Source organism: Drosophila grimshawi, unplaced genomic scaffold, assembly GCF_018153295.1.
Source record: "Drosophila grimshawi isolate 15287-2541.00 unplaced genomic scaffold, ASM1815329v1 contig_311, whole genome shotgun sequence".
In the NCBI taxonomy this organism is placed as follows: Eukaryota; Metazoa; Arthropoda; class Insecta; order Diptera; family Drosophilidae; genus Drosophila; species Drosophila grimshawi.
In genome coordinates this window covers 12,013,491-12,041,290 of record NW_025063098.1, presented here as the reverse complement: position 1 = coordinate 12,041,290, position 27,800 = coordinate 12,013,491, and the positions used below count along the sequence as shown (strand labels likewise).

Here is a 27,800-nt window from a genome sequence, read left to right as displayed (position 1 = left end):
TTGTTCACCCAAGCAAAGTTTGGCTTCGCTTCAGAAGTTGTCAATCAAGATTCAGTGCCAAAGACCGAGCCTCAAACCAAAACTGATTTGTCTTCGTATTGTTTATGGCTCCGCCCAGACCACTAAACCATGAGCAAGCTGCGCTGCTGTGGCGTTGATGGGATGCTCGGAATTTGTGGTGTTCGGTTGTTTGGCTGCCTATCGCTGGAGGCAATGTCATATGCAAACTAAATAAATGTAAACATATTAAAATAAACCAGCTACAATTTCAAGGTCTCGGACGCCATCCGCTCATAAAAGATGCACGCAGCAGCAACATAAAAACCAAACAAAAAGACACAAAAAAATATAGCAGCGTTCACAAAATAGCAGAGGGCGCCGCACGCACTCCAACAATTGATAAAAGTCGTTGGACAACGTTGGCGCATCGATAAATAAATAAAATGCTGCCAGACCCTGGATCCAGCTGAGAGCAGCGTTTTATGTTAATGTCCCACAGGTCAATCGATTTATTTATAAAAATCAGTTATCTAATCTTCGTAGCAGAAAGCGTAGGAGCTGGCCATAAACACAGCCACTTTAAAAGTAATATTTATAAGAAGCATATTTGTGTCCTTTTAATATATGCAATCATCTGGGAACGCCAACATAGGCGGAGTCTTTTAAGTGGCTGGGTGCCAAAAAGTTTGACAACCGCCTTGCCATAAATTGAAGCATTACTTAACTCTCTCAATTATCAAGTTTATCTGAAAAAATTGCAAATCTGTTCTCGTCGGTGGCGCCAGTTTAACGAGTTTGTTTAGTTCTTTCTTAGAATTTGCATAAATGTTTGTGCCGCCGCCAGTTAAGGACTTTTTTTAAGCAAATATTTCCGCATATCGCAGAACAAAATATTAAACAACATTTGCGTAGACTTAAGAAAAAAAATGCAAATTTATCGCATTTGCCATGCAAATAAATTATGGCAATTATTGGAAGCTAAAAATAAATAAAATAATAATATCAAAACCAAACTGAAACGTAAACTTAAGCTCATAAAATACAACATTTTAATAACTCGTCACCTGTGCAAAAAATAACATCAAATCAAATTATTGCCAATTTGTTTATATCAGGCCAATTTATTTATCAATTTACCATAACGGTCAAAGCGTTTTGTGTGAACAATCAAGTATCGATGATTCGATGTTGCTGATTTTTTGATAAATTGGCAGACAATTATTTATTTATTTAATAAATATTTAAAAAATTCAGAATATGTGCATTTTTTGTCAACATTTCAAACGCAAAATGACCACAGCAAATCGCAAAGTTACAGCACAAGGCATATGCAAATATGCACAACTGTAATATACCCTATTCATGGAGCAGTTAATCTGTGTGACGCGGGTACTAAAGTGATATATACCCTATTGCCCACAAAACAAAGCACATGGGGCACAAAAAGTGCGCACATAAATACGAAGCTTATTGCGAGCGTCTCAGCACCCACAAGTAGGCAATAACTTATTTTTGTGGTCTAAATAAGGACGAGTCTTAGGCTTAGTCGTAGCTAAGGATATCTATGCATGTATAAACATAGTACAGGGCTTACAACATACATATACACATACATACAGACATAGAGTGGCACAGCTGCAGCTGACACTTGTGCCCCGCTTTTTATTTTAATTGCAAACATGCCTACACATAATGCCCATGCTTAATGTCCTCGGCGTCCTATGCCAACGCGGCGGCTTTTTCAAACTTGGTTGCTAGTAAGGACAGCGGCTAAACAGCACTTTACGAGCACTGACAGCAGCACCCACGGCACCCGCACCAGCACCAGCAACAACTGTCTAATGACAACAACAACATTGACAACCAGCGAGCGACTTCTGCATGTGCAAATTGTCGTTTAATTTATTAAGCAGTGAACGCGACGGCTTTTAATATAAACATACAAAACACTAATTACACACACACACACACACACTCTCTTGTGCATGTGCTGTAATTAGAAAATAAAGCACCCACTCACGCACACACCCATAACCGTGTCGGTATGTATAAGCATTACATGTATGTATATGCATATGAAAGTTCGCTGGATGTCATAAATTGAGCACAGAGTGCGTATACGTCGTGCAAACTCATATAGAGTGGGCGCAGTAAAAATATAAAATAAAATAAAATAAGAAGGCCCAACGTATCTGGCAGTTGAGCGACGCGCCGCTAAAGGTTACTGCATTTGGACGTTGGCCTCAGGCTTAAAACGGGTTAACAAACTAAACAACATTTGGCTCGACTATCACCTGGTCTACTGGCCTTTCCGTGCTGCGCACACCCGCTATGAATTTTATGGCCATATTGAACTTGAAGACTTCGCCAGTTGATTTGCATTTCTAATGAATTTAATATGTTAACTCAATTGCAATCCAATGGTCAACACACTCTTTGTCTCTGAAAGTGAATAGGTCGAACAAGGAGAATGGAGAGAGACACTCAGAGAGAGAGAGAGAGAGAGAGATCGGATGAGAGTTCTCGACTAGAAGATAACCTGTACATAGATATAAAATATAAAATTTAGGTAGTTAATTAAAATTTAGTAAATGTAAAGGCGGAACTCGTTTGTATCGATTCGTGATAAAATGAATTGAATTATTGTTTTATTTAGCAAGGATTCGTCGATTAAGGAATCGGTTTGCTTACCGTAAGCACAAAACAATTATTTATGATGCGTCGTATGTATACACAATATTTAAACATGCGTTTTGCATTGTTCTCAGTTTATTTAATGTTATAAAACTTCTGCTGAATTAATTAATAACAGAATTTCAAACGAAATTCAGGTAATCTGATTGCATTGTTTAGTGTGAGTCTCTACGCTAGTGTAAGATATTATTGTCGCATTTTATTTACTTGACAGCAGTTGTGCTAGTTATGTAACGAACTCACGCTGTGTCAGCTCAATTACGGTGGAGAGGCCACCAGCTGCGAATTTTCATTGTTTGTCTGCTGACTGTAATATGTATTTTAAGAGTCCTCAGACCGACAGCTCGGCAACTGCTTTGTTTAATGTTTTTGGTAGACAACTTTGCAGCTTGTTATGCTTCCAATGAAAGCATACGGTGTACGGTGCGTATTCTTGTTGCGGGCATGCCTGCGACTCAAATGGTCGTATTGAGTATTCTCAGTTCTCGCTGCTACTCACTATTTGGCCCGCCCAGTTGCTGTTTATGCGCCGTACATGACAATGAGTTCAGGCATCATTCTCAGACGGAATATAGCGCGTATTGTCCGTCCTCGTCACGTCTGGGAGCTGTGAGCTGTGAGCGAGTAGACGGACATGCACGCAGGCCCAGACCCCAAAACAACTGAGGGGCATATTAAGTGCTGCCATCATGTAGTTATATCAAAAGTGACTTTGGCACGTGTGTCGTGCCAACAGTCAGCCCGTCAGCCTATGTCTACTCATAGCATCAGCGAGCATCCCGAGCCAGCCATTTGATGAGCAGACGATTCTAGGTGTGCCAAAATGGAAAAACTAGCAAACGATGTAATAACAATTCGTGAAATGTTCCAAACGCTTTTGCAGTTGATGCTGCACTGTTGATCTTCACGCGGTTTAATCAATCAGCAAAACGTTGCACGTGCTTGTCTTTGACCAGGCCGGGGCCACAATAACCGCACTCCCTACTAAGCCTTGATAATTTATGAGCCTGGTCCGAGGCAAATAAATGGAAATCGTGGCTAAGCCAGGGCTTACTATTGGAAAATTCATAAATTGCTTGCAAAGGCTATCATATTTTGATGACCTAGGCCGTGTAAGCAGCAAATGCCAAATGCTTCTTCGATTCTCATTTTTTCTCCTACATTTTTGTTTGTTTGTTTCTTGTTTTGTGCGTACGTGAGCAGGTGACAGAGCTGTCAGCTGCTGCCGCTGCCTTCACATTCACCCCCACCTCGATGACAGTTATCTATGCATCCAAAGTATATTGCCTGGGCTGGTGCTGAGTAAGGTTTTGATACTTTTTGCTCAATCAATAAGCTTCACATAGGGTCACAGTTAGCATCAAGGTATTTTAGCGTGCGTCACGTTTCAAATTTATTACGCAAAATATTCTTCAATTTAGCGCGCCTTTCTTGTCTATAGTCGTAAACACCTCACCGCGACAGCGCTAACATTAGCCAAAGCACCACATGCTGACAGCACATTTCAGTTTAAGTGGAGGCCAAGATCGCACAGAGATGCAAGGTGAGGACAAAAAACTTGAAAGTTCTTCAGAATTATGACGCTTTAATTGAGACAACAACCATATTTTCAATGCTGAAAATTTTTAAATTTTAATATTCGATAGATTAATGGTCGAAATCAAGTGGAAAGATGAGGATCCCGGTTCGCATTCTAGAATCAACGGTTCGCATTCTAGAATCAACTATTAATATTTTTGAAACGATGTTGATTCACCCTTAAAACGAAGCTGATCGCTTCATAAGTTCTTCCAAGGCTACATTTTCAGCTTACTTGAAACTTTGGACTAATGTAACCAAATGTAAAACCTCTTATGAGCAAGCACGTGCTCTTCTATTGTCTGATTGTAAGACAAATAAAGGACAGAGCACATCCTTCTGCTTGTGTATGTATATGATGTGTTGTGTATGGGTGGGTATGCGTCACACTGTCAGACGAGCGCTTATCAATATTTGCACAGTTTCAGGGCGCGATTTTTTTGGGAGACTGCCTGAAAGGCAAATAAGAATTTCCAAAGTAATCAAAAACTCATTGTGTCGCTGCTTCTCACTCTCACTCTCAGTCTCTCAATCTCTCTCTTTCCCTTTATAAGTATTTACCAATCCCTTGCTCGTCCTCCTTATATTGCCGTTCCAGTCTGAGAGGCAAGCAACTATATTTTTATGGCCTTCCTTTGGTTATTGCAAATTGCAAAAGCAAAACGCCTTCGCACACATCGCCACTTAACTTGGCATTCAATTGCCGTTAAGCCTCCCCTAACATACACAAAAAATACAAGAAAACAGCAACAACAAGAACAACAACGGCAGCAATGGTAACAATAAGCATGCCTAACGCGTTTGCCACGCCTCGTACAAGTTTTTTAAAGAAATTTTCTTTTCGTGGCAAGAACATTTTTATGTTTATAGTGGGCGCACCAGTATTGACACTTGTTACAAGTAGCCGCAATAGCATTTTGTATTTTGTTTTTGGTTTTTATTTTGATGTTGTTGTTGTGTATTTTCTTTGGTCGCTGAAGCGCTTTTCTATTTATTTATATGGAAACTTTGGCTGGCAATTTGCAAGTACATAAAAGAAATTTATTTTATGCGGCGCTATTTTGTAAAGTAGCCACTTAAACTTAAAGCGCAGCAGCACTCCCTCTTAGCCTACTCTTTCTGCCTCTCTCTCCTACCATTCTCTCTCTCTCTCTTTCTCTTTATATATATATATATTTTTGTCTGGCTGTACGTGACACTGGCAAGTTTAATAAGCAGTTTTAAAATGCGTTGCCTGCTTATGGGTGCCCAAACGCTCGGCTCGTAATGAAACATCCGCTTGTCAAACGAGAGATAAAGCCACCAAATTTATGGCTGGCTGTGAATATTGCAGCTGCGATTGTGCTCGTATTTGTGTCATTTAAATTTGATGTAGCTCCAAGTATTTGATAAGTGAAAGCGGCAGATTGGCAGACGGTAATGACTTTATTAATGGCATCTGAGTCTTATTGCGACTTACTTACTTTGCAACGAAATTGCTGTCTAAGCAGTTCGATTCAACTCAACTTGCCAAACGGCTAGCAAGCAGACATTGCCATTCTGGTGTTTGCCCTTAAGCGCAAGGTAAATACAAATTTATTGATCCAAGCAATTAGTGTTAATTGAGTAACGAAACAATAATATTTCAAGCGGCGTTCTGCCACATAAAAATGAAGCTAATGGCCGTACAATGACACCAAATTGTCCGCCTCCGTAGTCGTAAGTATCTGGTATATGTAGACGTGTCTGTGACTTTGTTGTTGCACCATTAAAGGGAAATCAGCCAGGGAATACAATAATTAACAGCATCATTAAGTTTTGCAACGGCTTAAATTATCTTCAAATTGCAAGCAAACGAACAGTTGAGTTTAAGTTAGGCACAAGAAAAACTCGAGCAGAAACTGTGCGAAATGATAGTTGTCCAGTACCAGTATCAGTAAATCAGAACTACAAGTTAGCAACTACTTGGGGCTTGTTTTGTGTCTCGTCTCGCCACAAACTCCACTTGTCGGGACTCGAGTTACAGTCACACTGATGTATTTTATGTGCGTGCTGGACCGGACAGGGACCAAGACTGGGTCTAGGCAGCTGCATGAGAAACTGGAACGTGCAGAGAAAATGCAAGTACAATAGGGCATAATTTATATGCAGACATGGACAGCAGATTGAGAGACAAACTGGGCAGGGAATCGAAGTAGAACACTTCTCAAAAACATTATATAGTAGATGGGCCAACTTTCTGTTTATAATGCAACACAAAACTTTGCGGATGCTCAATTTAAAAAATACACCAAATTTGCAACAAAATGAATTTTTATGATATGCTAATATTTTTGTGCACGCAATGCGCAGACTGTTTTCCTGTTCCGCGTGTATATGCAAATTACTATTAATATTTCAACAACTGCTGTTTTCCCAATGTGCTCGCTTGCGTATAAAAGTCAAGACTCTACCAAAAAATAATTAAAGTCTGTTGGAATTGCATTTGGGCAACACTGTAAATTCCCCACAGAATGTTAACCCAAGGCGAGACTGACTCATCTTCAACACCGAATTCTGGTCGTCAATTTGTAAGAACAGTTTTATATCTCAGTGCCGCACTACAACCAGCAGATTGAGCTTTGGTTCCACCCTCAATCAAAGATGGCGCACATTCTCCAAGTGTTGTGCGTGGATGTGGTGTGTAAGTGTATGTGTGTGTGTGTGTGTATGGCTTCTGGCTGAGCAGCGAAAAGAAAATATTGCGCGTAAAATAAAGAATCACTTGGGCACATAAAATAAGTGTGTGCTGCAGATGTGCTTCGATGTGTGTGTGGGCGCTTTAAAACGGTTTTCACAACCACTCACAAAAACCCACGATGAGACGCAGTCAAATAAAACCGAACAATGTAGCTCTTAAGTGCGCAACAATGCGTATAAAATCGGTCAAAAGGTTTGGAGCATGGGAAGGCACGGTTAAATGTGTAGTTTATGCAAACTGACATTTTTCATCATCGCTATAATTAGTGTTGCAAATGAGAAGTCGTCTTTCAGTTCGTCGAGCCGAGTAAAACACTATTATCATTAAGGAATTTAACAATAAGGAAATCAGTTAACGCATTATTTGTGAGGTTCTACAAGGAGTGCTAAGTTATTAAATTGATTGAATTGATTTGCTGATTCTTTTCGCAACAAATTTATGAACTCACTTATTTTTGAAACTCAGGCAAATTGCTTCTTAAACGAATCACATTAACTATTGATTTCGTAAGCTTTCAACGTGCTGAAATCATTTCAAACTGATGATAACTATATTATTTATGTAAATGAAGGCAATTGGTGTATTTTGTAGCCACGTTTAAAGAAAAATTTATAAATTGATTTTTTTGCCTTTGTTAAGACGCTTGCCGGTACCAGCTAGAATTGGTAAATGTATTTTGCAGAACGTCAGGAGCAGCTGTATGCAATTAAAAATAATTAAAAGCCAGGTACTGGACAGAGCTATGAAATATCTCATGGGCATGCCAAAATGCAGCAAGCATGCCATCGAGTCGACGGCACATGCAGAATGTAACCGAGTAACGACCGCTCCCACTCCCGTGGCCATTCGCACGACCACGCCCACGCCCTCGTTGTTCCAAACCACAGCCCTAACAATTCTGGGCAAGAATAACAAATGAATTTCATTTCCGGCAAATTTGTACTAAAGCAATCTTTTTCCTGGCCGCAAATGCTAGCGACGAAAACTATGAAAATTGCTTAACTTAAGTCCTCTGACAACTTACTTGCTGCCACTCGCGTCGCAGCGCACCGCAGTAAAAGCCGCAACTAATTACAACAAAATTGTCATTAGTTTCAACTTGTCGGCCGCACAACGAGCAAAGTTTTTGTTCATGTTTTGCCACTTAGTTGTTATAGGGTGTAAGGGTTCGGGCTTTAGTGTGGCATTGCAATTTTTTGCGCGTTTCCGTTTCCGCTGCCGATGCGCAACCGTTTGGAACACTGCCAGCGCAACATGCACTTGTCTTTTATGGAAGGGACGCCACAAGGAACGGGAGCAAGTCGGATACATTTATAGAGTCATGCAGCCGGTATCCTGCAATTGAATGCCCGCCGCTGTCTCACTGGCAACAGTTGGCATTGACCATACTAGCGCGATTGCGGAGAAGCCGGCGGGGACGGCCATGGCTCGTTGACAAATGAATTATGTTTCCGAGAAGGTGCAACAAGTTATGAGTTAGTTGTTCTCCTCTCATATATCACTTGACCATCAAACACTAATAGATTTTAATCCACTTTTCCCAAATGTGATTACTTAAGTGATGAGCTTATGCAAATATTGTTTGAGTGTTTGATTATTTTGGATTGAATTCATATTTGACTTAACTAAATAAATATTTAGAGTCAGCTGTGAGTTTTGCTTTTCATATTACAGTTTCTTTCCACCCCAACATATCTAAATTGAATTCTTCTGCTATTCACAAATGTAGTTTAGCAACTTAGTTTGTAAGCTTTCCAAACTAAAGCTGGTGCAGTTATTTCGTTTAATCTGGCGTTTGTTTCACTCACTTTAATATTTTAGAGGACACTGCTCACTCAATCAAAATGATTTATTTTGACGAAAAAAAAGTGCAGTTGCTGGCGGAAGGTCTGCTATTATCTGCAGCCAGCCCTCACAACATACTGTGACCCATATACGAGAACTTTAAGGGGCAAGTGGGCTCTGAGGTTGCAACTGGAGCCATGTAAAATCAAACAAAAAGTTTAGATGTTGAATAATGGAAGTGGCGGCTACTTCTTGCACAGCAAAAGGATTGTCTTTGGGTTGCGTAGGCGCCAGTTGCAAACTTTTTCCATCTTTACTACGACGTCCCTGTGAGCTAAGACGCACTGAGCACAATCCATCATTACAAACAACGAACTGCGGGAAGGCAGCGGACGGATGTAGCTGGAAAGGAGACGTCAGCATGTAGCATCACCAGATGCATTCATTCACTGAGCTCGATCCACTTTAAGACAAGCACAGCGTCAATATTTTTCAATTTTCTTCAGTAATCGAGCGTTGATAACAAACTAATGCTGCTGGCAGTTATGTTACTGCTGGAGCTCAGATGGCAAGATGAAAGTCAATAGCGGCAGCTCAACTATTCCTGGCCACGACAAAGATATTTGTTCAGTTAATTTGTATTGTTTGAATAGCATATTACGTGTACGTTATAATTTTCAAGCTGTATAGATGGATTTCTAGTTGATGAGTCAGGGGTAAAGCAATGAAGACAATTCAAAACTTTCCAAAGGAAAACACCCAAATTCTTGACAAATCTATTCATGGAGTCTTCCTTCTGTAAATTGTATTTGAGCACTAAGAGAGACTTTCAAGTTTTGTTTCAAAAAAGTTGTTTTACCTTTTAAATGAAATTTAATCAACATCAGTTAAAATTTGAAATGTTAAAACCACAATATGCTGTGTCGAATGACAGCTGAAATTAATTTATAATATTGTTCACACTTTCGAAGTAGATTTAAAAATTGAAAATAATTATTTAACAAAATGAAAGTATCACATTACGCTTAAAATGAGTTAAGATCCAGAACCAGAACCCACACGCCCCGCATAAATAATGCATATTAAACGGCAAAAGTGCAAAGAGCACACACTCCCAGCAAAATAACCACATGTTCGTCAACAGCCCTTGGCTTTAGCCACGTCAGCGAAATGCTGCTGCCGTTATTCTGTTGTTGTCAATATGATGCTGTTGATGTCGACGTAGCCAGAACGTTGCGTAATTTAATGAGCGCGCGTCACTCAATCTGCCACATGCGGCAAGGCACAAACGACGCGTCGCAGCAAGTGGCAATGGCAGATCATCACTGAACTCTGTTCTGCTCAGTTCTGTTTGGCGCAGCATCACGTCCTCATTTAAATCTGTGGTCAACGATAATCACAAACCAAATATATGCAAATTGCAGCCGCAACGCTCTTGGTCTCTCGCGATTCCCAACCAATTTAATCAGATTTTTTTTATATTTATTTTCCTTTTGTTATGAAGGGCTTGTATGTAATCTTTGTAAGGGTTTATTCATCTGTACATTCACTGTGTGCTGGCGTGCAAATTAATTAACTGAAGTTCAGCTTGCCTGGAATGCAATTGCTCGAATTTAATATGGCTTAATTGAAAGAAATTTATTATTCTCGGTGACTTGGAACCAAATTGGGATTAAAGCTCTATAACTGCATCCGTTTTTGGAATATAGATATATTTCGATATCCGATAGCAATAAATGCCACATTTTTAAAGGCCGAATCTTCTTACTAATATACATATGCATATTATTGATCAACTGCAAAAGTTGCATCAAGATCGAATACGAATCAGCCAAGTTATGGGCGAACATATTCTCATATTGAACTCAGTTCTACCAGCAGCTGCAAGCATTTTCTATATGCATCAATATGCGAGCGCATATGTGAGAAAGATATGGCATTATAACCGACGCGACCGCCGTTAAAAATAAAAAATGTTCTGCCCTAGTTTTTATTTTACTCTGTAGTCCTTGGGCGGCGTACTATAAGAATAGAGTGGAGTTGCAGGCCCACTCACTTTCGGGTGCAAATCTTTTTATAGGGAAACTTGCCAAGAAAACTAGAATGTATTTAAGAACTGCGGTCAGGGTATATCGTAGTCGAGCGCACTCGACTACAGCATTCTTACTTGTTTCTATTTACAGAGTTGTTTTCTTATTTTTTTATGGAAGCGCCAAGTTTGCTTTCATGATATCGTTACGCGCACATTTTTCGTGTTGCCATTTACTAAGTTACTCAAAGATATTTTTATATTCAGATTATGCTTTCGTAAAAGCTTAAGTAAACAGCTATGAAGGGCTTAAGCTAAATTATAAAATACTCTTAATGTAAGCATAACAAATAATTATCTCAAGTAAGAATTTGACTTTGTTTCTTGGCACGATGTTATTAATGCCTCACAACCAGCCCACCCTTCATCCTAACTTCTATTCTTGCCCACAGTAAGTTCAAAAACTATGTTAAACAACTGCACAAACATAGATAAAGTTAAGCGCTGTGGAGCCAGCGGCTGTCTTTGGCCAAATGCTGCACCACGTCTCAGGATTTCAGCTTGGATCTTTTTGGATATGTTGGTCTTTTCTTTTCGAGTGCACTTAAAGCACCGAAGTTCGTTAATGCGAATACGTGAGTGTTGTTCAGAATCACACACACTAACAAGGGCAGCACCTGCTCGAACTTCCGTTCGTTTCATCGACCTCATTGAGTCACAGAACTAAAACAACAAATATGTTTAGTTATGCCGAGTTGTATATTCCATTTCAAATCTTATTATTCAAATGCCAGGCAATTAGGCTTCAACTCCCAGCTTATTGTTGATTTGCGAACTTCAATATGACAGAGACCACATCTTATATAACTCGACTGGGAGACATTGTTATGGGATCGCGTACTCCGATGTTGGCTAACAATTGTAGCGAAATTCGTCGAACCCATTGCTCGCACAGCATTAATAAATTCAGCACATACTGAGCCCCCCATATAAATCTGTTTCGAGCATATCCTTATCCTTGAAAATTGCAATTGGAAACCAGTCGCAGCGGTAGCTCCGCGAAGTCAAGCCAAGTTGCGCAGCAGAGAAAAGCACGCCAAAGTCGAATGCCAAAAAAAAAGAAGCTTTAAAAGCAGCAGTAGCGAAGCATTCCAGGCATTGAAACAAAAAAGAAAACGAAAGCCTTGCGTGGGCTTTCAGGTTAGGATACTAAGAGCAACTAAAGGGGATGAGTACAATAACGACGAGAACGAGGAAAACGTCGACGACAAGTACTGCCCTGGGGACGTGAGCCCTACACAAGGAGGCGGCAGCTAATAAAGGCGGCTCCGTTTTTGGATAAGCCAAACGGATAAAACTGGGCTTTTTAGGGGCAATGTGTGTTGTCCTACCAACTGCAACAGTTTCCGTAGTTTTCCAACGCATGCGCGCATCAGTTGCTGTAAACAGCAACAGGCTGAAGCACCAACAGCAACAATAACAATAGAAACATTATAGGCACATCACCGAGCGGCTTTCACTGGAGCCAAGAGGCGCAATCTAAATTGCAGGACGAGCATTGCATTTTTATGCGCTGCCAGTACTGTCAAACTGCTTTCTCATTGTCCTTGTACCCATGTAACCCATTTTTATGGAGCGCTCTGTCCATATATTATTATGCAAGTGCAATTTGCGGATGAATATCTCAATCTGAGCGAAATATTTATGTGAATATATAAGCAAAAATAAAAAAAAAAATATATTTATATATATATTTACATACATAAAAAAAAAGCAGTAAATGTGACAACCATAATTCTTTGGGTACAGGCATCATCGGTATTGCAATATCGCTCAATTTAACTTATGTGTTTTGAATGTACTGTAGGAATAAAAAACGTAAAAAGTGTTTAGTAATCACAAAAGATACTCCATATCTATTCTAAGTATTTTCCATCTATTTATAATGTAGATTAATAGTTGATAGCTATACAATGAATGTTTTAGTAATAATAATAATATAAAAAATATATAACCCATACTCTATTTCCCAATAAAAATGTGATGGCCATATGTATTTGACTATTAATCTAAAACGTGCTTATTAATTTCAGCTCTAAGTTTCAAATGAATGTATCTCCATTGTGTGTATGATAAGCTAAACGGCTAGTCGAAAGTGCCATTATAATGCTGTTTTTAGTAATAAATTTTGAAACGAAACTTGATTTGAACTTACTTGGTTGTGTTGGAGGGTTCCAGTTGTAAGCATTTTCTTTTGAGCACAGCAGATACAGCAGAAACACTCAATAAATGCGTGTTCCAACTTATTCCCGACCAGTTAATAGTTTTCAGAGAAGTTAAACTGTACCATAATATGGCGAATTATGCAGTCGCACAGACGTCTGTCATCTCGTTAAGGTTGTTGGTGTGTCTGATGCTGTTCTGCTGCTTGCGAGTAATGTGTCAGCTGCTGCGCTTATTTTAAATTTATGAAAACGCATCAGCTGCACAGCACGTTCCATTATTTGCTAGATAACTCAGCAACTGGCGCTGGCAAACAGTACTACGAGCGCACCCAAGGACTAAACCAGCACGGGACACCTGCGTGTACGCATCTGTATATAGGGGTGTGTGGGTGAGTTTGTGAGTGACCGTGTGCGATGGTATGTGCTCGCAGTGCAAACTGGACATTTTTCATTTTTCTAGCACCGACGAAGAACAGCAGAATTTATGTGTGTAATGTGAACATTTTCAAACACCAAGTGCTGTATTTCGTATGACAAACATACATCCCCTGCTCAACATAACAATTTTTTTTATATATAAATGGGTGTGCAGGGTAGCTTATGTGTGTGCGTGTGCGAGGACATTTTGTGTTTAACAAAGCATAATACTATTAAATTTGACAGGGGACGACAATTGTTTGGAGTTTTTGGCGCAGACAGTCCATGTAATGAGTACTCCGCCCCACCCTGACCCGCAATGGCGTTGACTACATTGTCAGATCAGTGAAGTGTATTAGAATGTGACAAGCTGCTGTTGTTCTCAACCCACAGTAAGATGCAGAAAATCAGCAACCAATACAATAACCATAACAACATTGGATTACAGTCACAAAAATGAGATTTAGATTAATGCGCAGCACATTTGGTATTTGGTAGCATTAGATACGACATTACCAAAATGCCCGCAGCATTTCTCATGCGTGGCGCCTGCAGTTGAAGTGTTGCACAAATGTAAATGCATGGGGAATGCACGAGGCAAGAGTCGGGACTGACGCATTCATTTGTCTTGCTCAGCTCACAGCAGGCGCTGGACCTGCCTAGAGCAGAACAGTTTGCACTTGGCAACGTCGCCTGCACATGCAGCAGAACTTACGTCAGCAGCAACAACTGCTGCAACCACTAGAGGCATCCGATGACTATTTTTGTAGCAGTGTAATTCAATTGGTTGGCATTAAATATTTAAAATGCTGACACAGGTACCTGCTGAAAGTACCTAAAAAATACATGTGCATAACGTATCCTCTCAGTTTGTGCGCACTTTAAATCGAATTATGCACATTGCACATACGCAACGTAAGCCCCAAAGCGCTCAACGCTACCGGTGTCGAGAGCTTCCGCTTGAAACTTGCTGCTCGCTGGCTGCCGGAGTTGATGTGAATGTTATGTTGCGTTGCGTACAACAAATTCTAACGATTTTTACATTAGCAGCTCCTCCTGCCACGCCCATGTGCCTGTCAACCGTCTATCTTTTTGACTACTTCAGCAGAAGACGCGACATTTCCGACGCTGTTTTGTTGCGCATTCACTAAAATGGGAGCGTTTTCCGTTATAGCATTTAACTTAATGCCGTCCTCGTTCTGCCTGTGGCGACAACACAAGTGCTACATATTCAATTGGTTGCTTCTGTTTAATGCCTGCCTTTAATTTCCCTTGCGCCCTCGGAAAGCATAATATAACTTGTATCTAGCATTTTAAGGCATAGCGATTTTCGCCAAAGACCACAGGAAACGTTTGAATAATTCCCTTTGCTGAGGATTTGGTAAACCATACTCAGCTTTGCTGTTACTGTTAGCTTTACTATTTTAATATGTGTATATGTAATACTTAATAAGCATTGAGTTATTATTCTCAAAGATATCAGAAACTTATATATAATCGCCAATCTAAAATGCACACGATCCATAAAAATCTATAAGCTCTTTAAACCAAAAAATTGCACATTGTGGTTTTGGCCACTCATCAGATGACTAGTCATATATAAGCCTTGTGGCACGTGCTGCACTTTTGATGTCAGTCTAAAATCCACCACTTTAAAAGCAGTATAAAAATAGAATGTCGCTTCATTTATCCAACAATGTTATATATAGCACAGCTATTTGGCCATTTGACATAATTCCAGTAGTATTTTGTGTGGGAGCAAAAAGCAATAATTTAAATGGAAATAATGTGTTATATAAATCAGGCAGGAATGTGGGTGTCATAGTAAAAAGATCAATTTCAAAATAAAAAATGAATTGAATTGTTTATTACATTGCAGCAATGTTTTCTTTTTTCTTTTTCAGTTTATAAAAAGTTTGTATTCTTACTTATACGCTACATACATATCATCATTTTAAAGGTAAGTATTACATCTTTTTTTATTACTTTTTTTCTTGTTTGTATTGGGTTTTTTACAATTACAAATTAATTTATGCATTTTGAGGATGACTACCTTGTATATTGTTGTTGTGCTTTGTATACAATAACTACAAGTTAGCAGCAACTATAATAATACAACACCATAAATACATATATCGAACATTATAATTAAACTTTCCACAAGTTGTTGCTGCTGTTGGTTTTTAGTGTTGTGTCGCTTAGAGCTATGCATAAGATTAGGCCCAATTCAAGGTGGGCGGTCGGAATGCTCGGGGCGCATACTTTTGTAAGAGTAGGGATCATCGAAAATACTTTTGACCGGCTCTGGGGCGTTTTTATTTTTTTATTTTTTTATTATGCTAAAACAAAAAACGCAAATTAAATTTATTAAAGAATAAAAATTCATATTGTCAACATAAAAAAAAGAAATGTAAATGAGGTTTAAATGCAAAACAAAATGAAATTATTTAAATAAATTAAATAAGATTTTTGTTTATCGCAATTATATTATTTAGTTCCTTGGGCCATGGGAAGTTTTAATTGACATTTGTTGTTGTTGTTTATGGATTAAATGTTGTTAAAAGCTCGCAGGGTTTTGATTTATATGTTTTTTTATGTTTTAATTTGGAATTTGTGTTGTTGTTCTTGCTTTTTTCGGCACACGTTTTCTGATTAGTAACAAATGTGTTTTTAAATGCAACGACACGTTGTTTGCACAATTAATTAAAATTATATACATATATGTAATATATATATCGTACATACGTAATATGTAGGCATATATAAAACGTACATTCATTATGTATAACGGCACATTGTTAAATGCTCCTTAATGCGCTGATATGTGACTATATCTATGTGAGTTGGGGGACGGGTTTGGTGGTGAGGGGCTCGTGAGAATATTTGTATGCATGTTTGTAGTTGGTTCCCATACAGACCATGTGTGGTATGCGCAATTTGTCACACCCTGTCGCCTATTTCTTCTTGGCTTTGCGCTTGTTTTTGCTGCGGTTGTTGTTGTTGTTGGTATTGTTGTTGCGACTGGTTTGCTGCTTGCTTGTCTCGAGCCTCGGAATGCCACTGGTGACAATGTTGGAGACAGTGCGCGTTGTGGTTACCACACTGGTGCTGGGCTCGCCAGCCGCTGCCAATGCTGAAGTTGCCGGCGATGCTTCAGTGGTTGTGGTGGTGGTTGTGATAGTTTCGCCCTGCTGCTGATCGAATATCTGACGCTGTGACTCGCCGGCGCTGAGCAGACGATTGAATATAGCCTCGCCAGATTCACCAGAGCTTGAGGGGCGTCCAATTTTCTTTTGTTTCTTCACCACCTCGGTGACGGTGACAACGGCGGCATTGTCACTGGACGCTGGCAGAGTGTAGGTGCGTTGCGTTTCCACCACTGAACCGGTGCCATCGGCGCTGAGCAAATCCTCGACAGACTTGCGCAGCTGTTTTGAGATCTCTGCCAGGGCACGCTGCTCGGCCTGTAGCTGGGCAAGTGTGTCGCCACAGGGTGATGTACTCTGTGCCTTGCCACTTGCTTGCTCCTCCTTCTCTTTCTCCTCCTCCACAGCCTCTTCCGGATCCTGTGCCTGTTCCGCCTGCCTCATGGTGTTGTAGGTCTGTGACTTTTGCAGTTTGCTGCCCGTCGCCCCAGTGTTGAGATTCTCGATTACCTGTGCGCCCTGCACGTAGGCAATATTTAATTGCTCTTCGGCATTGTCATCCTCATCGGACTCATCGCTATCATCGTCTGAAGAATCGCTACTCTCGTCTTCCTCCTCCTCGTCGTCGTCCTCCTCTTCGTCATCGTCGTCATTGTTCGCTGCCAATTGGCTAGCTAGTTTACCCATAATGGTATTGCGATTGCTGTCTCTTATGAGCGCCTCCAGCAGCTGCTGATTGCCATTCTTGGCATCGTCCTCCACTTTATTTCTACCTGTAGGTACCGCTGTAAGGCCAAAGTCAACAACATCCTCCATGGCATCGACATAGGCGCTCTCATCGTCATCGCGTGCATCTACATATACATTATCAGCCTCGTCGTCGTCGTCGTCGTCACCGTCGTCTTCCCCATCCTTGTCACTGTTATCCTCGAGGCTCTTTTGCAAATTCAATTTAACGCGTTTATTCTCTAGCAGCTCCTCAAGCACATTCTTCATTTTTGCATTTAATGACAGCTCCGACTTGCCAGCGCCTCCGCCATCGCCCCCAGTGAGCAGCACAAAAGTTTCGCTGCGCAGCAGCGAGGTCGCGCCCTCCTCCAGTTCATCCATGTCGAAGGGCGTGCCACTCACTTGTATTGTGCGCGCACTACCGTCGCCACCAATGACGGGATTCAGCACCTCGACAATGGTCGTCTCCTTGGCCAGCGTCTGGTGCATTGTAAGTGGCGTCGCTTTAATGCGTACCTTGCCCGACGCGGCGCTCTCAATGGACGATGGGCCATAGGCATCGGCATCTTGGCGCAGAAACAGTTTGTCGCTGTTTGCCTGCACCGTTACAATGGAGGCAGTGTCCTCCTCCTCATCATCGTCATCATCATCATCATCATCGTCGTCGTTCTCGTCCTCGTCGTAGTCATCGTTGTCGAAATCATCATCTGCCTGCAGCTCCAGCGGTGGTTGTGTATCATCAAGTGTTCCTTCGTCGGCCTCAGGCACTTGCAGCTCTAACGATATGATGCGCTCTTTGCAGGTCTCCACCTATGTTAATTGGAATGCAATATGTTGTGCATTTGATTTGATGGCACACACTAACTACTAAACAAGGCAACAATAAACAACACCAAGCGTAGATACCAAAACCAAAAGCATGCCAGTAATCGATATATGTATATGAATATTTTTAAAGTGGGTGCAAAACAAAGATATAATTGATATGTCGAATTTGTGGTGTGCGGTTTGAATGAGTTGTACATTAAAGTGAGAGCTCGATGGCAAAGAAATTCAAAAAGGAATAAAGTGCAAAAAAGAAAATCCATACAATAATTATTTGTTTATTTTGTAATTAAGCTTTATTTTCTTACACGCTCTGATAGTTTATTTGCTTTATAATATATCAAAAAGCTTAAGGCAACTATAAAGCGAGCTTCTAATGCACTGAATTTCCTCAAAACAAATAGTTAAAAAAAAAAGTTCTTGAACATATTTCAGGAAAAATTAATTGATAAAAATTATGCAATGCTATGAAAATATGGTAGTTGCGTAAGTGGTCCTAGGAAAATAATATGCATGATTCTTAAGCAGCAGCTGCTGACAAACTTATGACGACGTAGATGACTGCAGAGAAAATTGCCAGCGTGTGCGTTTGCTCGACGACAATATTAAAGGAATCCATTGTAAAAATACGATAAGGCGCGTCGAGACTTGTCGCTGACAGGCCCTGCGCTGGGCTAACTATAGAAACGAATGCATGCGTCCCGCAGTGCATTCAGGTCAGCTTTGAGATGGCAAACTTGTATATTTTATATTGCCAGAGCTAAGCCAAAGGGGGGCAGAAACTTGTATGCCGTTGACACTCCAGCCGGTTGTCGTTTGTAGCGCTTCCTTCCGTTTTGCAAATTGAAAAGTCGAATAGACCAAGAGCGACAGAAGCGGTCTTTAAAACTCAGATTTGTGGTTAAAAATAGAATCGGCCATAAAAATGTTGTGCGGTGTTGGATTTTATTTCGTTTGGAATCATTAAAATGACGCCGCGTCAAAACGAAACAAAACTTTGGCTTTAATTTTAATGGAGTTGGCCATAAAAAGCAGAGCGTCATTATAATGCGTTTGCATACTTAAAATGAATCAAGAATCAGACCCCAAATTCGTAAAAGTGGCGGTCGTCGTCGCTTTATGGACACGTGACAACAACAAACCCTAAAAAACACAATGAAACTCTTTGAAGGTTATGCCCTACGAACAGATACAACCCAAACGGGGCGTGGGCTGTGGGGCGATGGGGCGTGTGGTCTTAAAAACCGCGACACTTAAAGGACAACAATAACCAAGCTCAAGTATGAAGTACCTTTTCGCGTAGGTAGCTTATTGTGCTTTTTATGCGTTGCACTTCAGCCCACGCCACGACTTCAAATACTGCTTCTCGCAATGTCAAAAATAAAAAAAATAAATGAAAAGAAAAGAAAAGAAAAAAAAACGAGGCACTGTGCAACTGAAAGCTGTGTAGATGTTAAAATTTGCTTTGTAAACATTTGTGGTGCGGCACTTACAAGATGTGGAGATACTTTTTGTAGGGCAGCAAGTTTTGCCGCCGTCTGCAGTCAGTAAAAATCATGAGCTCTATAAAATAATTAGGTCTGTGTGTCTGCTGTGAATTGGGATGAAATGTTTGCTATTTACAATGACAAAGGGTACGAGTACGAGTGTCATTTGAGAGTGCTCTTCAGTGTGCAGTGCATTAAGTGTGTTTTTAGGATGTGCAAAATACGTGAATATACTACAAAATCGACAGCGAAACGAGAGCGCAAAAAGCCAACGTTTACAAGAGTACAAGAACACAACAGAAGCGGCTTTCAACCAAAAATACGTACATACATACATAAATGTGTATGTCTGCATGTATGTGTATGTGTGTGTGTATATAAAACGCTTTGCATTGCAAACGAAACTCAATTTGGTGCCAATTAGATTAATATACGATATGTATGGATATATGGAGTATAATACAATTATTTTCAGTTTGTTCAGCTAACCTCCGTCTCGATGATTTTCTCAATGTACTCGACTGTACGCAATTGAGGTTGCCCCGTTATGGGGCATGGTACCTCCTCAGTGCGTCGCACGATTTTCTCATCGAGTATTTTCTCACGTTCGCGCACGATGACCGGACCATCGCTTGATTTTATGGCAATTTTTGGAAATACTATTTTCGGCTGCATTACGAAAAGAAAATATTTTGGAAAAGATGGATTTTTGGTTTTTAGCTAAAGCGATTTCAAATTTGTATCATGTATTTTGTTGAGCTTTCGTTTCTCCTCATTGGATAATTTCCAATGTGTTTAATACACATATTTGCTAGCTATATTTTGCGTAAACTAGTAGCTCTTAGTAACACTTGAGCATGAAAGAGAATCATTTTGAAATGTATTTATTTTTTGGTTAATTTTAGTAATATGTTGCGGTTAGTAAAGCAAACCATGTAGCTCTATGGGTTTGGATTCATTAGCTGGTTAGGAGATACTCAGCCAAGTTCCTCAGGCAGAACACGCATGTTAATTTTTCTGTTTTTTTTTTTTTTGGAAATGGGAATTGGTTTTTTTCTTTTTTTGAGGAGTTTTCTTTGTATGTTGGTTAGTGTGAAGAAATGCGGCTGGCACAATTGTTAGGAACTTACCTCGCTGGCCTTAGCCTCATGCGTGATCAAATCGTCGGTCATCTTACGCATATTCTTGATCACATCCTGCGCCTCGACCGCGCCCTGTTCCAAGGAGCGCAAACGTGCGGCACGCCAAGAGGCACGCTTCTCGGCACTGCGAGTGGTTAAAAATGAGATATTATTAGACAGCAGTTGGCAGAAAGGGATTGGAATTCTAAGACAGCTGCAACAGAGAATAACTAATCTTGTGCTTCAGAGCAAGTGGCAAATTACAAGAAAAAGTATGTATCTATAGGATAGACCATATTATATACTTATATACAGAAAGTGACTAAAGCAGACACCGCACAAAACTAAAACAATATTAAAGTTAAGATTATAGAGAATTGAAAGTATTTCCCTCGAATCGAAAATATATATAAATTGATACACATAGATTTAGGTCGAAAAATATCCGTTCAGTGATAGTTGCCTTACAATTGTGATTGTGTGTGTGCATTTGTTGTTGTGGTTGTGGCTGTGTTTGTGTCTGTCTGTGTGTGTGTGGGTGTGCCTGTGATTTGGTGCACAATGTGTTTGCCGTCAAACCTAAATGGCAAACGGATACTTAAACTAAATGGCTACGCCTACGAGCTGTTGATTTCCTACGACATTTGACCTGTGACCTTTGCATCAACTTCGGCTTCCACGCCGGTCAACTCGTTGACCGCCACGCATAAGACTTACTTCATCATGACGCGGCTTTTGCCCGCAGGCGACGTGGGCGTAGTTGGTGAGGTGTCGTGATTCCGTTCCAGCTGCTGCTCCTCCCCCATCTGAAGGAGGTACTCCTCCAGGCTGACGCCTGCCTGGCGAGCAGCTGCTGCTTGGGCGCGGCGCTCAGCCTTCAATGTGCGCACGGGTATGCGACTGCCGGAGCTGGTGGGCGTTGTAGCAGCTTGCTCCTCCTCGGGTATGGTTGGCTCCTCGGGCTGAGATTGGTGCTGGGACTGTGGTTGTTGGTGCTGCCAAAGGCGTTGCTGCAGCGCGGGCGGCATCACAACTTTGACCTTTGGCTTCGGCAGCAACGAGGGCTTGGGCGTATCGCTAGCAGGCACTGTCGTGGGCGTGGCCTTGACATACTGCTGCTGCGGCGGCTGCTGCTGCTTGAGCTGCGTGGGTATTTTGCTGGGCGCGTGCGTTGTTTGAGCCGGACTTGGTGCGGTTCTGTCATTTTTTTTTTGGTGGATTCGTAATTTTTTGGGTGTTTCAATTGTGCAAAGTAAAACACATATAAATATACAGATATATTGTATTGTACATATATATATATATATATTTAAAATAAACCAGAATGTCGATTGGCCAAACAAACATGTGAATGTTAAATACGGTTAGCACATGATATGAGCGATTACAGAGCAAACAAAAACAATGACGTTAATTCATTTTAGTCACATGTCTACGTGCCAGCGACTGATCCATGCAACAAACTTTGCCCTAGCCAGTCAAATTTGTTGTAATTAAAAACTAAGAAACACATTGTAAACTTTTGCCCTACTCTAAATCCCCATCACTGACAAAAATCACTTTTTGAACAAGTTTGCCAACAAGTGCAATAACATGGCATCTGGAGATTAGCGTGTTAAGGCAGACAACCAAAGTACGGAAGCACAGCCAGAAACGGAGAGCACAGTCGGAGTCGGAGTCAGAGTCAGAGCTCGAGACAAGCCATGGCCAGACGGATAATGCAAAAGCAGTTGCAAGTCGGCAAAGTGGTAAAACTTGCGCTCTACAGACAAACATAAAATGAAGTATATATGTGTATCAGAGATATAGACTCATGTATGCAAAATTAATTTTAAAACTGAGTGCACTTAGACTGCCTTCATCTGCCTGAGTTTTTTCTTTGCCCTAAGCACTTTTCTACCGCATTCTCAGCATCTGCCGCTGACGAACTTTATTTTCTGATTTTTAGAATGGTTCTAGCGAGTGAGCTGCAAGTGGCTTTTGTCTTAAACAAATTGCTATACACTTTCGGTTTAAGTTTGATTCGAAATTATAGCGACTGAATCGGTGAGGCAGCGGCAACCACTTCTGCTTGAGTGATTTATGTATTCCAATTTACACACTGCCATCGGCGACGGCGTCTAAGCACCTGGCCAACCTTCAAGTAAGCAGCTGTCACAGCTAAGAAGCGCATCGTAAGCCAGCTACGCCGTTGGCCAAGTGCGGCCGGGCTTGACCTGGCCAAACTGCACTTTCTTTATTTCCACTTTTCCTTTTTTTTTTTGCTTGCATTTTAGCGCTGGGATTCGCTCTGCTTGTTTTATTCATTCGCTTGTCCTCTCGACTTTTAAATGAACTTTGCACAAGGCGTCTTAGGGATTTGACTTTATAGTATTTAAGCGCATTCAACTTTTGCAATTGATAGATTTATGGCCTTCGTGAACTTTTCGCTTCAGCTTATTGTATGTTATATAATTTTTTTAAGATATAATTACAAATAACCATAACCGAGACATAATTGTTGGTAAGTTAGGATCGTCACTGTAACCAAGTATGAATTGTATTACAAACTGCAGTAAATTGAAATGGATTTATTTTATTTCATTTATTTGTAGACATATTTCCATTTATGAGGTGGTAACAAAAAATACATAGAAATATGGCACATGTTATTCAGAATATGTTTTTAGCGAATTTGTGAGCATAAATAGTTGTTGATGTTTAGTTCGTGTTGATGCGGATGATGATGCATGTGTTACGTATACTTAATATATAATGTAGGTGTGTAATTATAATAATACATGGTAAATTTATGTTTTTTTTTATACCTATACATTCATACAAATATCTATAAAATATATAAAAATATATAACGCTGGCAACAACAACGCATTTATTAATATCATAAACTTAACGTGAATGCGTTTAGCAGGAATATATTTAATAGAAAAGTCAATGGAATTGTGGATACCACTTGAGTTTCAAGTTCAAGCTGTGGACTTGGTTTAACCCCTCAAGTTTTGTAGCCCATCAGACAATTTCATTAGATAGGTTCTATCTTGCAACTTGCAAACTAACTATAATATAAATATGGAAAAAAAGAAGAAAACTGACTGATCCCACAGCTGGACAATGGAATTGAAAAATATAACTTTATAGTTGGAGTTACGCATACATCTAGGCACTATATTTTACTTTATCGCTTCATCTCTCTCTGATTCATTCCTTACCCCACTAGCTAAACGTGCATGGAGAGTTATAATTAGTCTCCTTGTCCTGCTCTAAAAATCATTATTTTGTATTTTCTCCTTGTTTATTTTTCTCTATTAATAATACAAAATGCGTGTGTACTATTATACATATGCTAATAACATGCCCCAGGCACTAAGTTTAAGTGTATGGGTGTGTGAGTATTTCAAAAACGCTGCAGGCGTGTGAGGGTGGAAAATGTTTGTAAAAGAATTTCAAGTGCTGGCAAAGTATACAACTTAAAGGTGCACTTTTTTTTTTTGTATTAATGGAAAGAGAATTAATTGCTATTAAAAATGAAAAACGTCAACATTAACATTATGATTATTAAGTTGGCGTGTGAGCTGCTGTTGCTGCTGTATTTTATGGTGTGTAGTTGATTTATGTAGTCTTTATAAAAAGGTGCTGCATATAAAAGTGTGTGTTTATAATTATATATATATTATAGAGTTAGTTAGTTTTTTGTTTTATGTTGTGGTAACTTATAGTCAAATTCTCTCGCTTATTAATTGTTTATACGTATGCTAGGTATTATCTAGTTAGTTAGATATCGGAACTTAGTTAATAAACGTGTCACATTCTCATTACTGTGTATGTATTGTTTTGAGTGGAACTTAGTTTAATTTTAGCTTCTAAATACTGCTTCAATTTCGTCAAGTGGATTCCTGAAAAAAGTTGGTGAGAAGCAGAAACAGAAAGTTTTTTGTGATGTACAATTAAAGTGCACTTTTTTGCAAACAGGAAAACAATAATTAAAAATTCATAAAATTTATAAGCTGCATTTGGTTTTGGTGGTGGTGTCGCTGCTTGTTGTGGTTTTTCCATCTTTAATTAATATTTATGCGCCAAAAATAACAAACAATATGTAGAAAAAAAAAACACTTGAAAAGATGCCACAGAGAAAAAAGAAACTGAAAAACAAAAATTGTATTCGAAGAAAAAATAGGTACAAGCACACATACATACACACGCACACTGACACACATATAAAAAGCATCATTAACGCCCTCATTTTAGCTTAAGGTCAAATTATGCTTTTATATCAGAAATACACTCACACAAACTCAAAGACGATTTGCATATGCGGTGCGCTGCGGTCCATTTGTGGACCGAACGTAGCGCCAACGCCATAAAATATAAATTAATTTATGCGCAATCAACAAAACATAAATATTTTCATCTGCATAAAATCACAAAAGCGGCCCAAGAAGCTGCGCTCGGTCACAAACCTACGTACGTAAATGTAAATACCAAACAAAAAAACAAAAAATAATATCTAACAAATATATAAAAAAAAAAATGAACAGCAACAAGAAGAAAAAAAGATACAAAGAAAACAAAACAAAAACTAAAGCTGACCAATTGTCTTGTCACCGCGATCAATTCAAGGGCAACCACTGCGCCAAACCGCCAAACTAACTGCCTGCCAGCCAGACAGCCCGCCAAAGCCAATTGAAAGCAAGAGTGAGGGAGTCGAGTGTCGCTGGCCGCTGGCCGCTGACCGCTGATGAGCGGTTAGCCAAAGCGTTTAGGTATCTGGCGACGTCGGCAGACCATCTAGAAATAGTTCATAAATTATCAAACTATAAATTAGCCGATTAATGCACAAATAGTAAATCGATTGCGTTTTGCCGCCATCGACGCCGACGTTAGCGGAAGCTCAAAAAGAATTCATAAACACGGATCTGGTGGAGCCTTTGTGCTACACCAATTTTTATAGATTTAAACGAGTTTAATTTGAATATAAATACAAATCGCATTGAGAACATTGCGTTGCCGGCTAATTTGATATGGCTTTAGTGGCTATATACATGACTATATGAATTGTTTTTTTTTCTCATTCTCGGACGCAATTCTTTTGTCGGGCCGAAACGTAAATTTATGCGTGAAAAAAACAGACTGGTAGAAATTCTTGCTGGAAAATTTTAAATAGGTTATTAACATGTTTATCTTCTTTTCTTCGTTATGAATTCCAAGGCCGAACGATGCCAGCATAATAACACATTGAAATTTATGTAAATATTTGGGCTTTAAGCCATTTGGTCAGTCGGCTCGTTCAATTTATGAAGCTCCGCAAATTTGGCTTCAAGGTTGTAACTGATTTGTTGACTACGAACGTTGCCATGTAAGATGTATAAATAAGGTGCAAAGTCTATTCTTTTTTATGGCGATATGTTTTGGGCTGGTAATTCGAGTGTATAAATTCATGAGGGATCATTTACAGAATTGATGGCAATATGATAAACAGTTCGCGCCAACAGTTAAGAACATTTTTCCCTATATAGATTAATGTGCAAGAATTAATGTTACTTTGCAGTCGGTGTTTATTCCTTGAAGGTCATGCATGTCCTGTTGCAGACGCTTGCGTAATGAAATGTACATAAGCATTTCAGACAAAATAGCTCTGCGTTCTTTTTCGTTATTTATGTAATATTTTCATAGCCCTCCTTCCCCGGAGACATGTCATACATACGTTTAATTCGCAAACAAGCTTCGGACGGCGAGAGACTGAGCCAGTTGCCTGCCTTGCGGGCTCCGATGTCTTGTGACCTGTTGTAAAGTGCCGCTAAATGATATCTCGTGTTGCCAGCCTTTCAAGTACATGCCTCGACTTTGTTTGCCTGATACGCTGGCTACGCAACTTTTTAGAATGTTGCCACACACACGCATCGAATGTGAAAGAATCTCACAATTAATGGTTGCCTAATAACATATTTCCCCAGTACATTTTATAACTTGGCTTAAGGCATGTAATTTTAATTTAAATTCCAAATTATATATTTATTTTTGGTTCATCATATAATCTATTTGAACCTGTTACCATATTTTGCGATCTGGGCAGGTACAATTTACATATCAATGTCGATCAACAAGTTTTATGTACTAAGCTAAGTCTCAAGTCCATTGGCAACTAAAATGCCAGATTTTTATGAAACTCCAACTGGCCACAATAATATAATAAATTATATTAATATTATATTTATAACATACTACTGATTTTTTAATTTTGACAGGGTATTCGAAACTTTTCACCTCAAAGCTGGTGTTTTTCTCGTTCAACATTGTGGGGAGTGGATAAAATTGTATTAAATTACATTGTTGTTGCTCATTACATAATACGAGAGTCAACAACTAGAAGCGTACTGTGGGCGATGGCTAGACACACGTTGCCCCTGATAAGCATGTAAGGAATACCAGCTACATAGACACACAGTCGAGCAAAAAATAAAATTAAATAAAAACAACTGCTTGAAGGGTGCCAGCAGCTGGCGGATATGAGAATGACATCAGCGCTGAGTCCCAGCTGTTTTTTGACATACAAAATGATATACCAACTTGATAATGTTGACGAAGGTTCAAAGTTGCATGCAACTTCAAATGAAACTCTCAGGGATTTGGTCGGTTTTCTACTGGCTAGCTTAACAAAGCAACACTAATTTCAATTGCCACAACGTGTAAAAACGGCCAAACACTGTCGAAACTTTCAAACGACTTAAGCCACACCGAATTCTAGTGCGAAAACGGAAAGCAATCATAATTTATTTATAGATATAAAGGCTGAGCAGTAAATAGGATTCACTTTAGAAAAATACGAATAATATTTAGGAGCAAATGAAAGATTTGTGGGTGCAACCCACATGATTACCTGGAATACATTTAAAATCAACGCCTCAACTAAATTATGCGTGTGAGTCTCCGACCTTTACAGTTGGCCACTTGGGAAGCCCACCAAACACAATTTGTGGGTGGCTGTATGATGAAGTTAACCAATTGCAAAAACAGCTGGCATTGTGCTTGAGGGAATCCAGTTTATGCC

General features: G+C 39.7%; 1 protein-coding gene across 12 annotated transcripts in view; it reads right to left on the bottom strand.

Annotated features, from left to right (window-relative positions):
• Nucleotides 1-15,327: 15,327 nt before the first annotated feature.
• The window catches only part of LOC6563124 (protein lap4), a 64,487-nt gene continuing 52,014 nt past the window's right edge, over nt 15,328-27,800 (bottom strand). For 7 of the 12 annotated variants that reach the window (XM_032736878.2, XM_032736866.1, XM_032736870.1 and 4 more), the window contains 4 exons: nt 21,473-21,952; nt 20,765-20,900; nt 20,124-20,303; nt 16,366-18,132 (listed from right to left, as the gene is read on the bottom strand). In XM_032736878.2, the coding sequence (XP_032592769.2) occupies nt 16,402-18,132; nt 20,124-20,303; nt 20,765-20,900; nt 21,473-21,952 (2,527 nt within the window). In that variant the 3' untranslated portion in view covers nt 16,366-16,401. Of the gene's footprint in view, nt 15,787-16,365; nt 18,133-20,123; nt 20,304-20,764; nt 20,901-21,472; nt 21,953-23,589; nt 24,649-27,800 lie in introns of those variants that run through there. The other 5 variants (XM_032736874.1, XM_032736875.2, XM_032736869.2 and 2 more) reach the window with 5 other exon arrangements.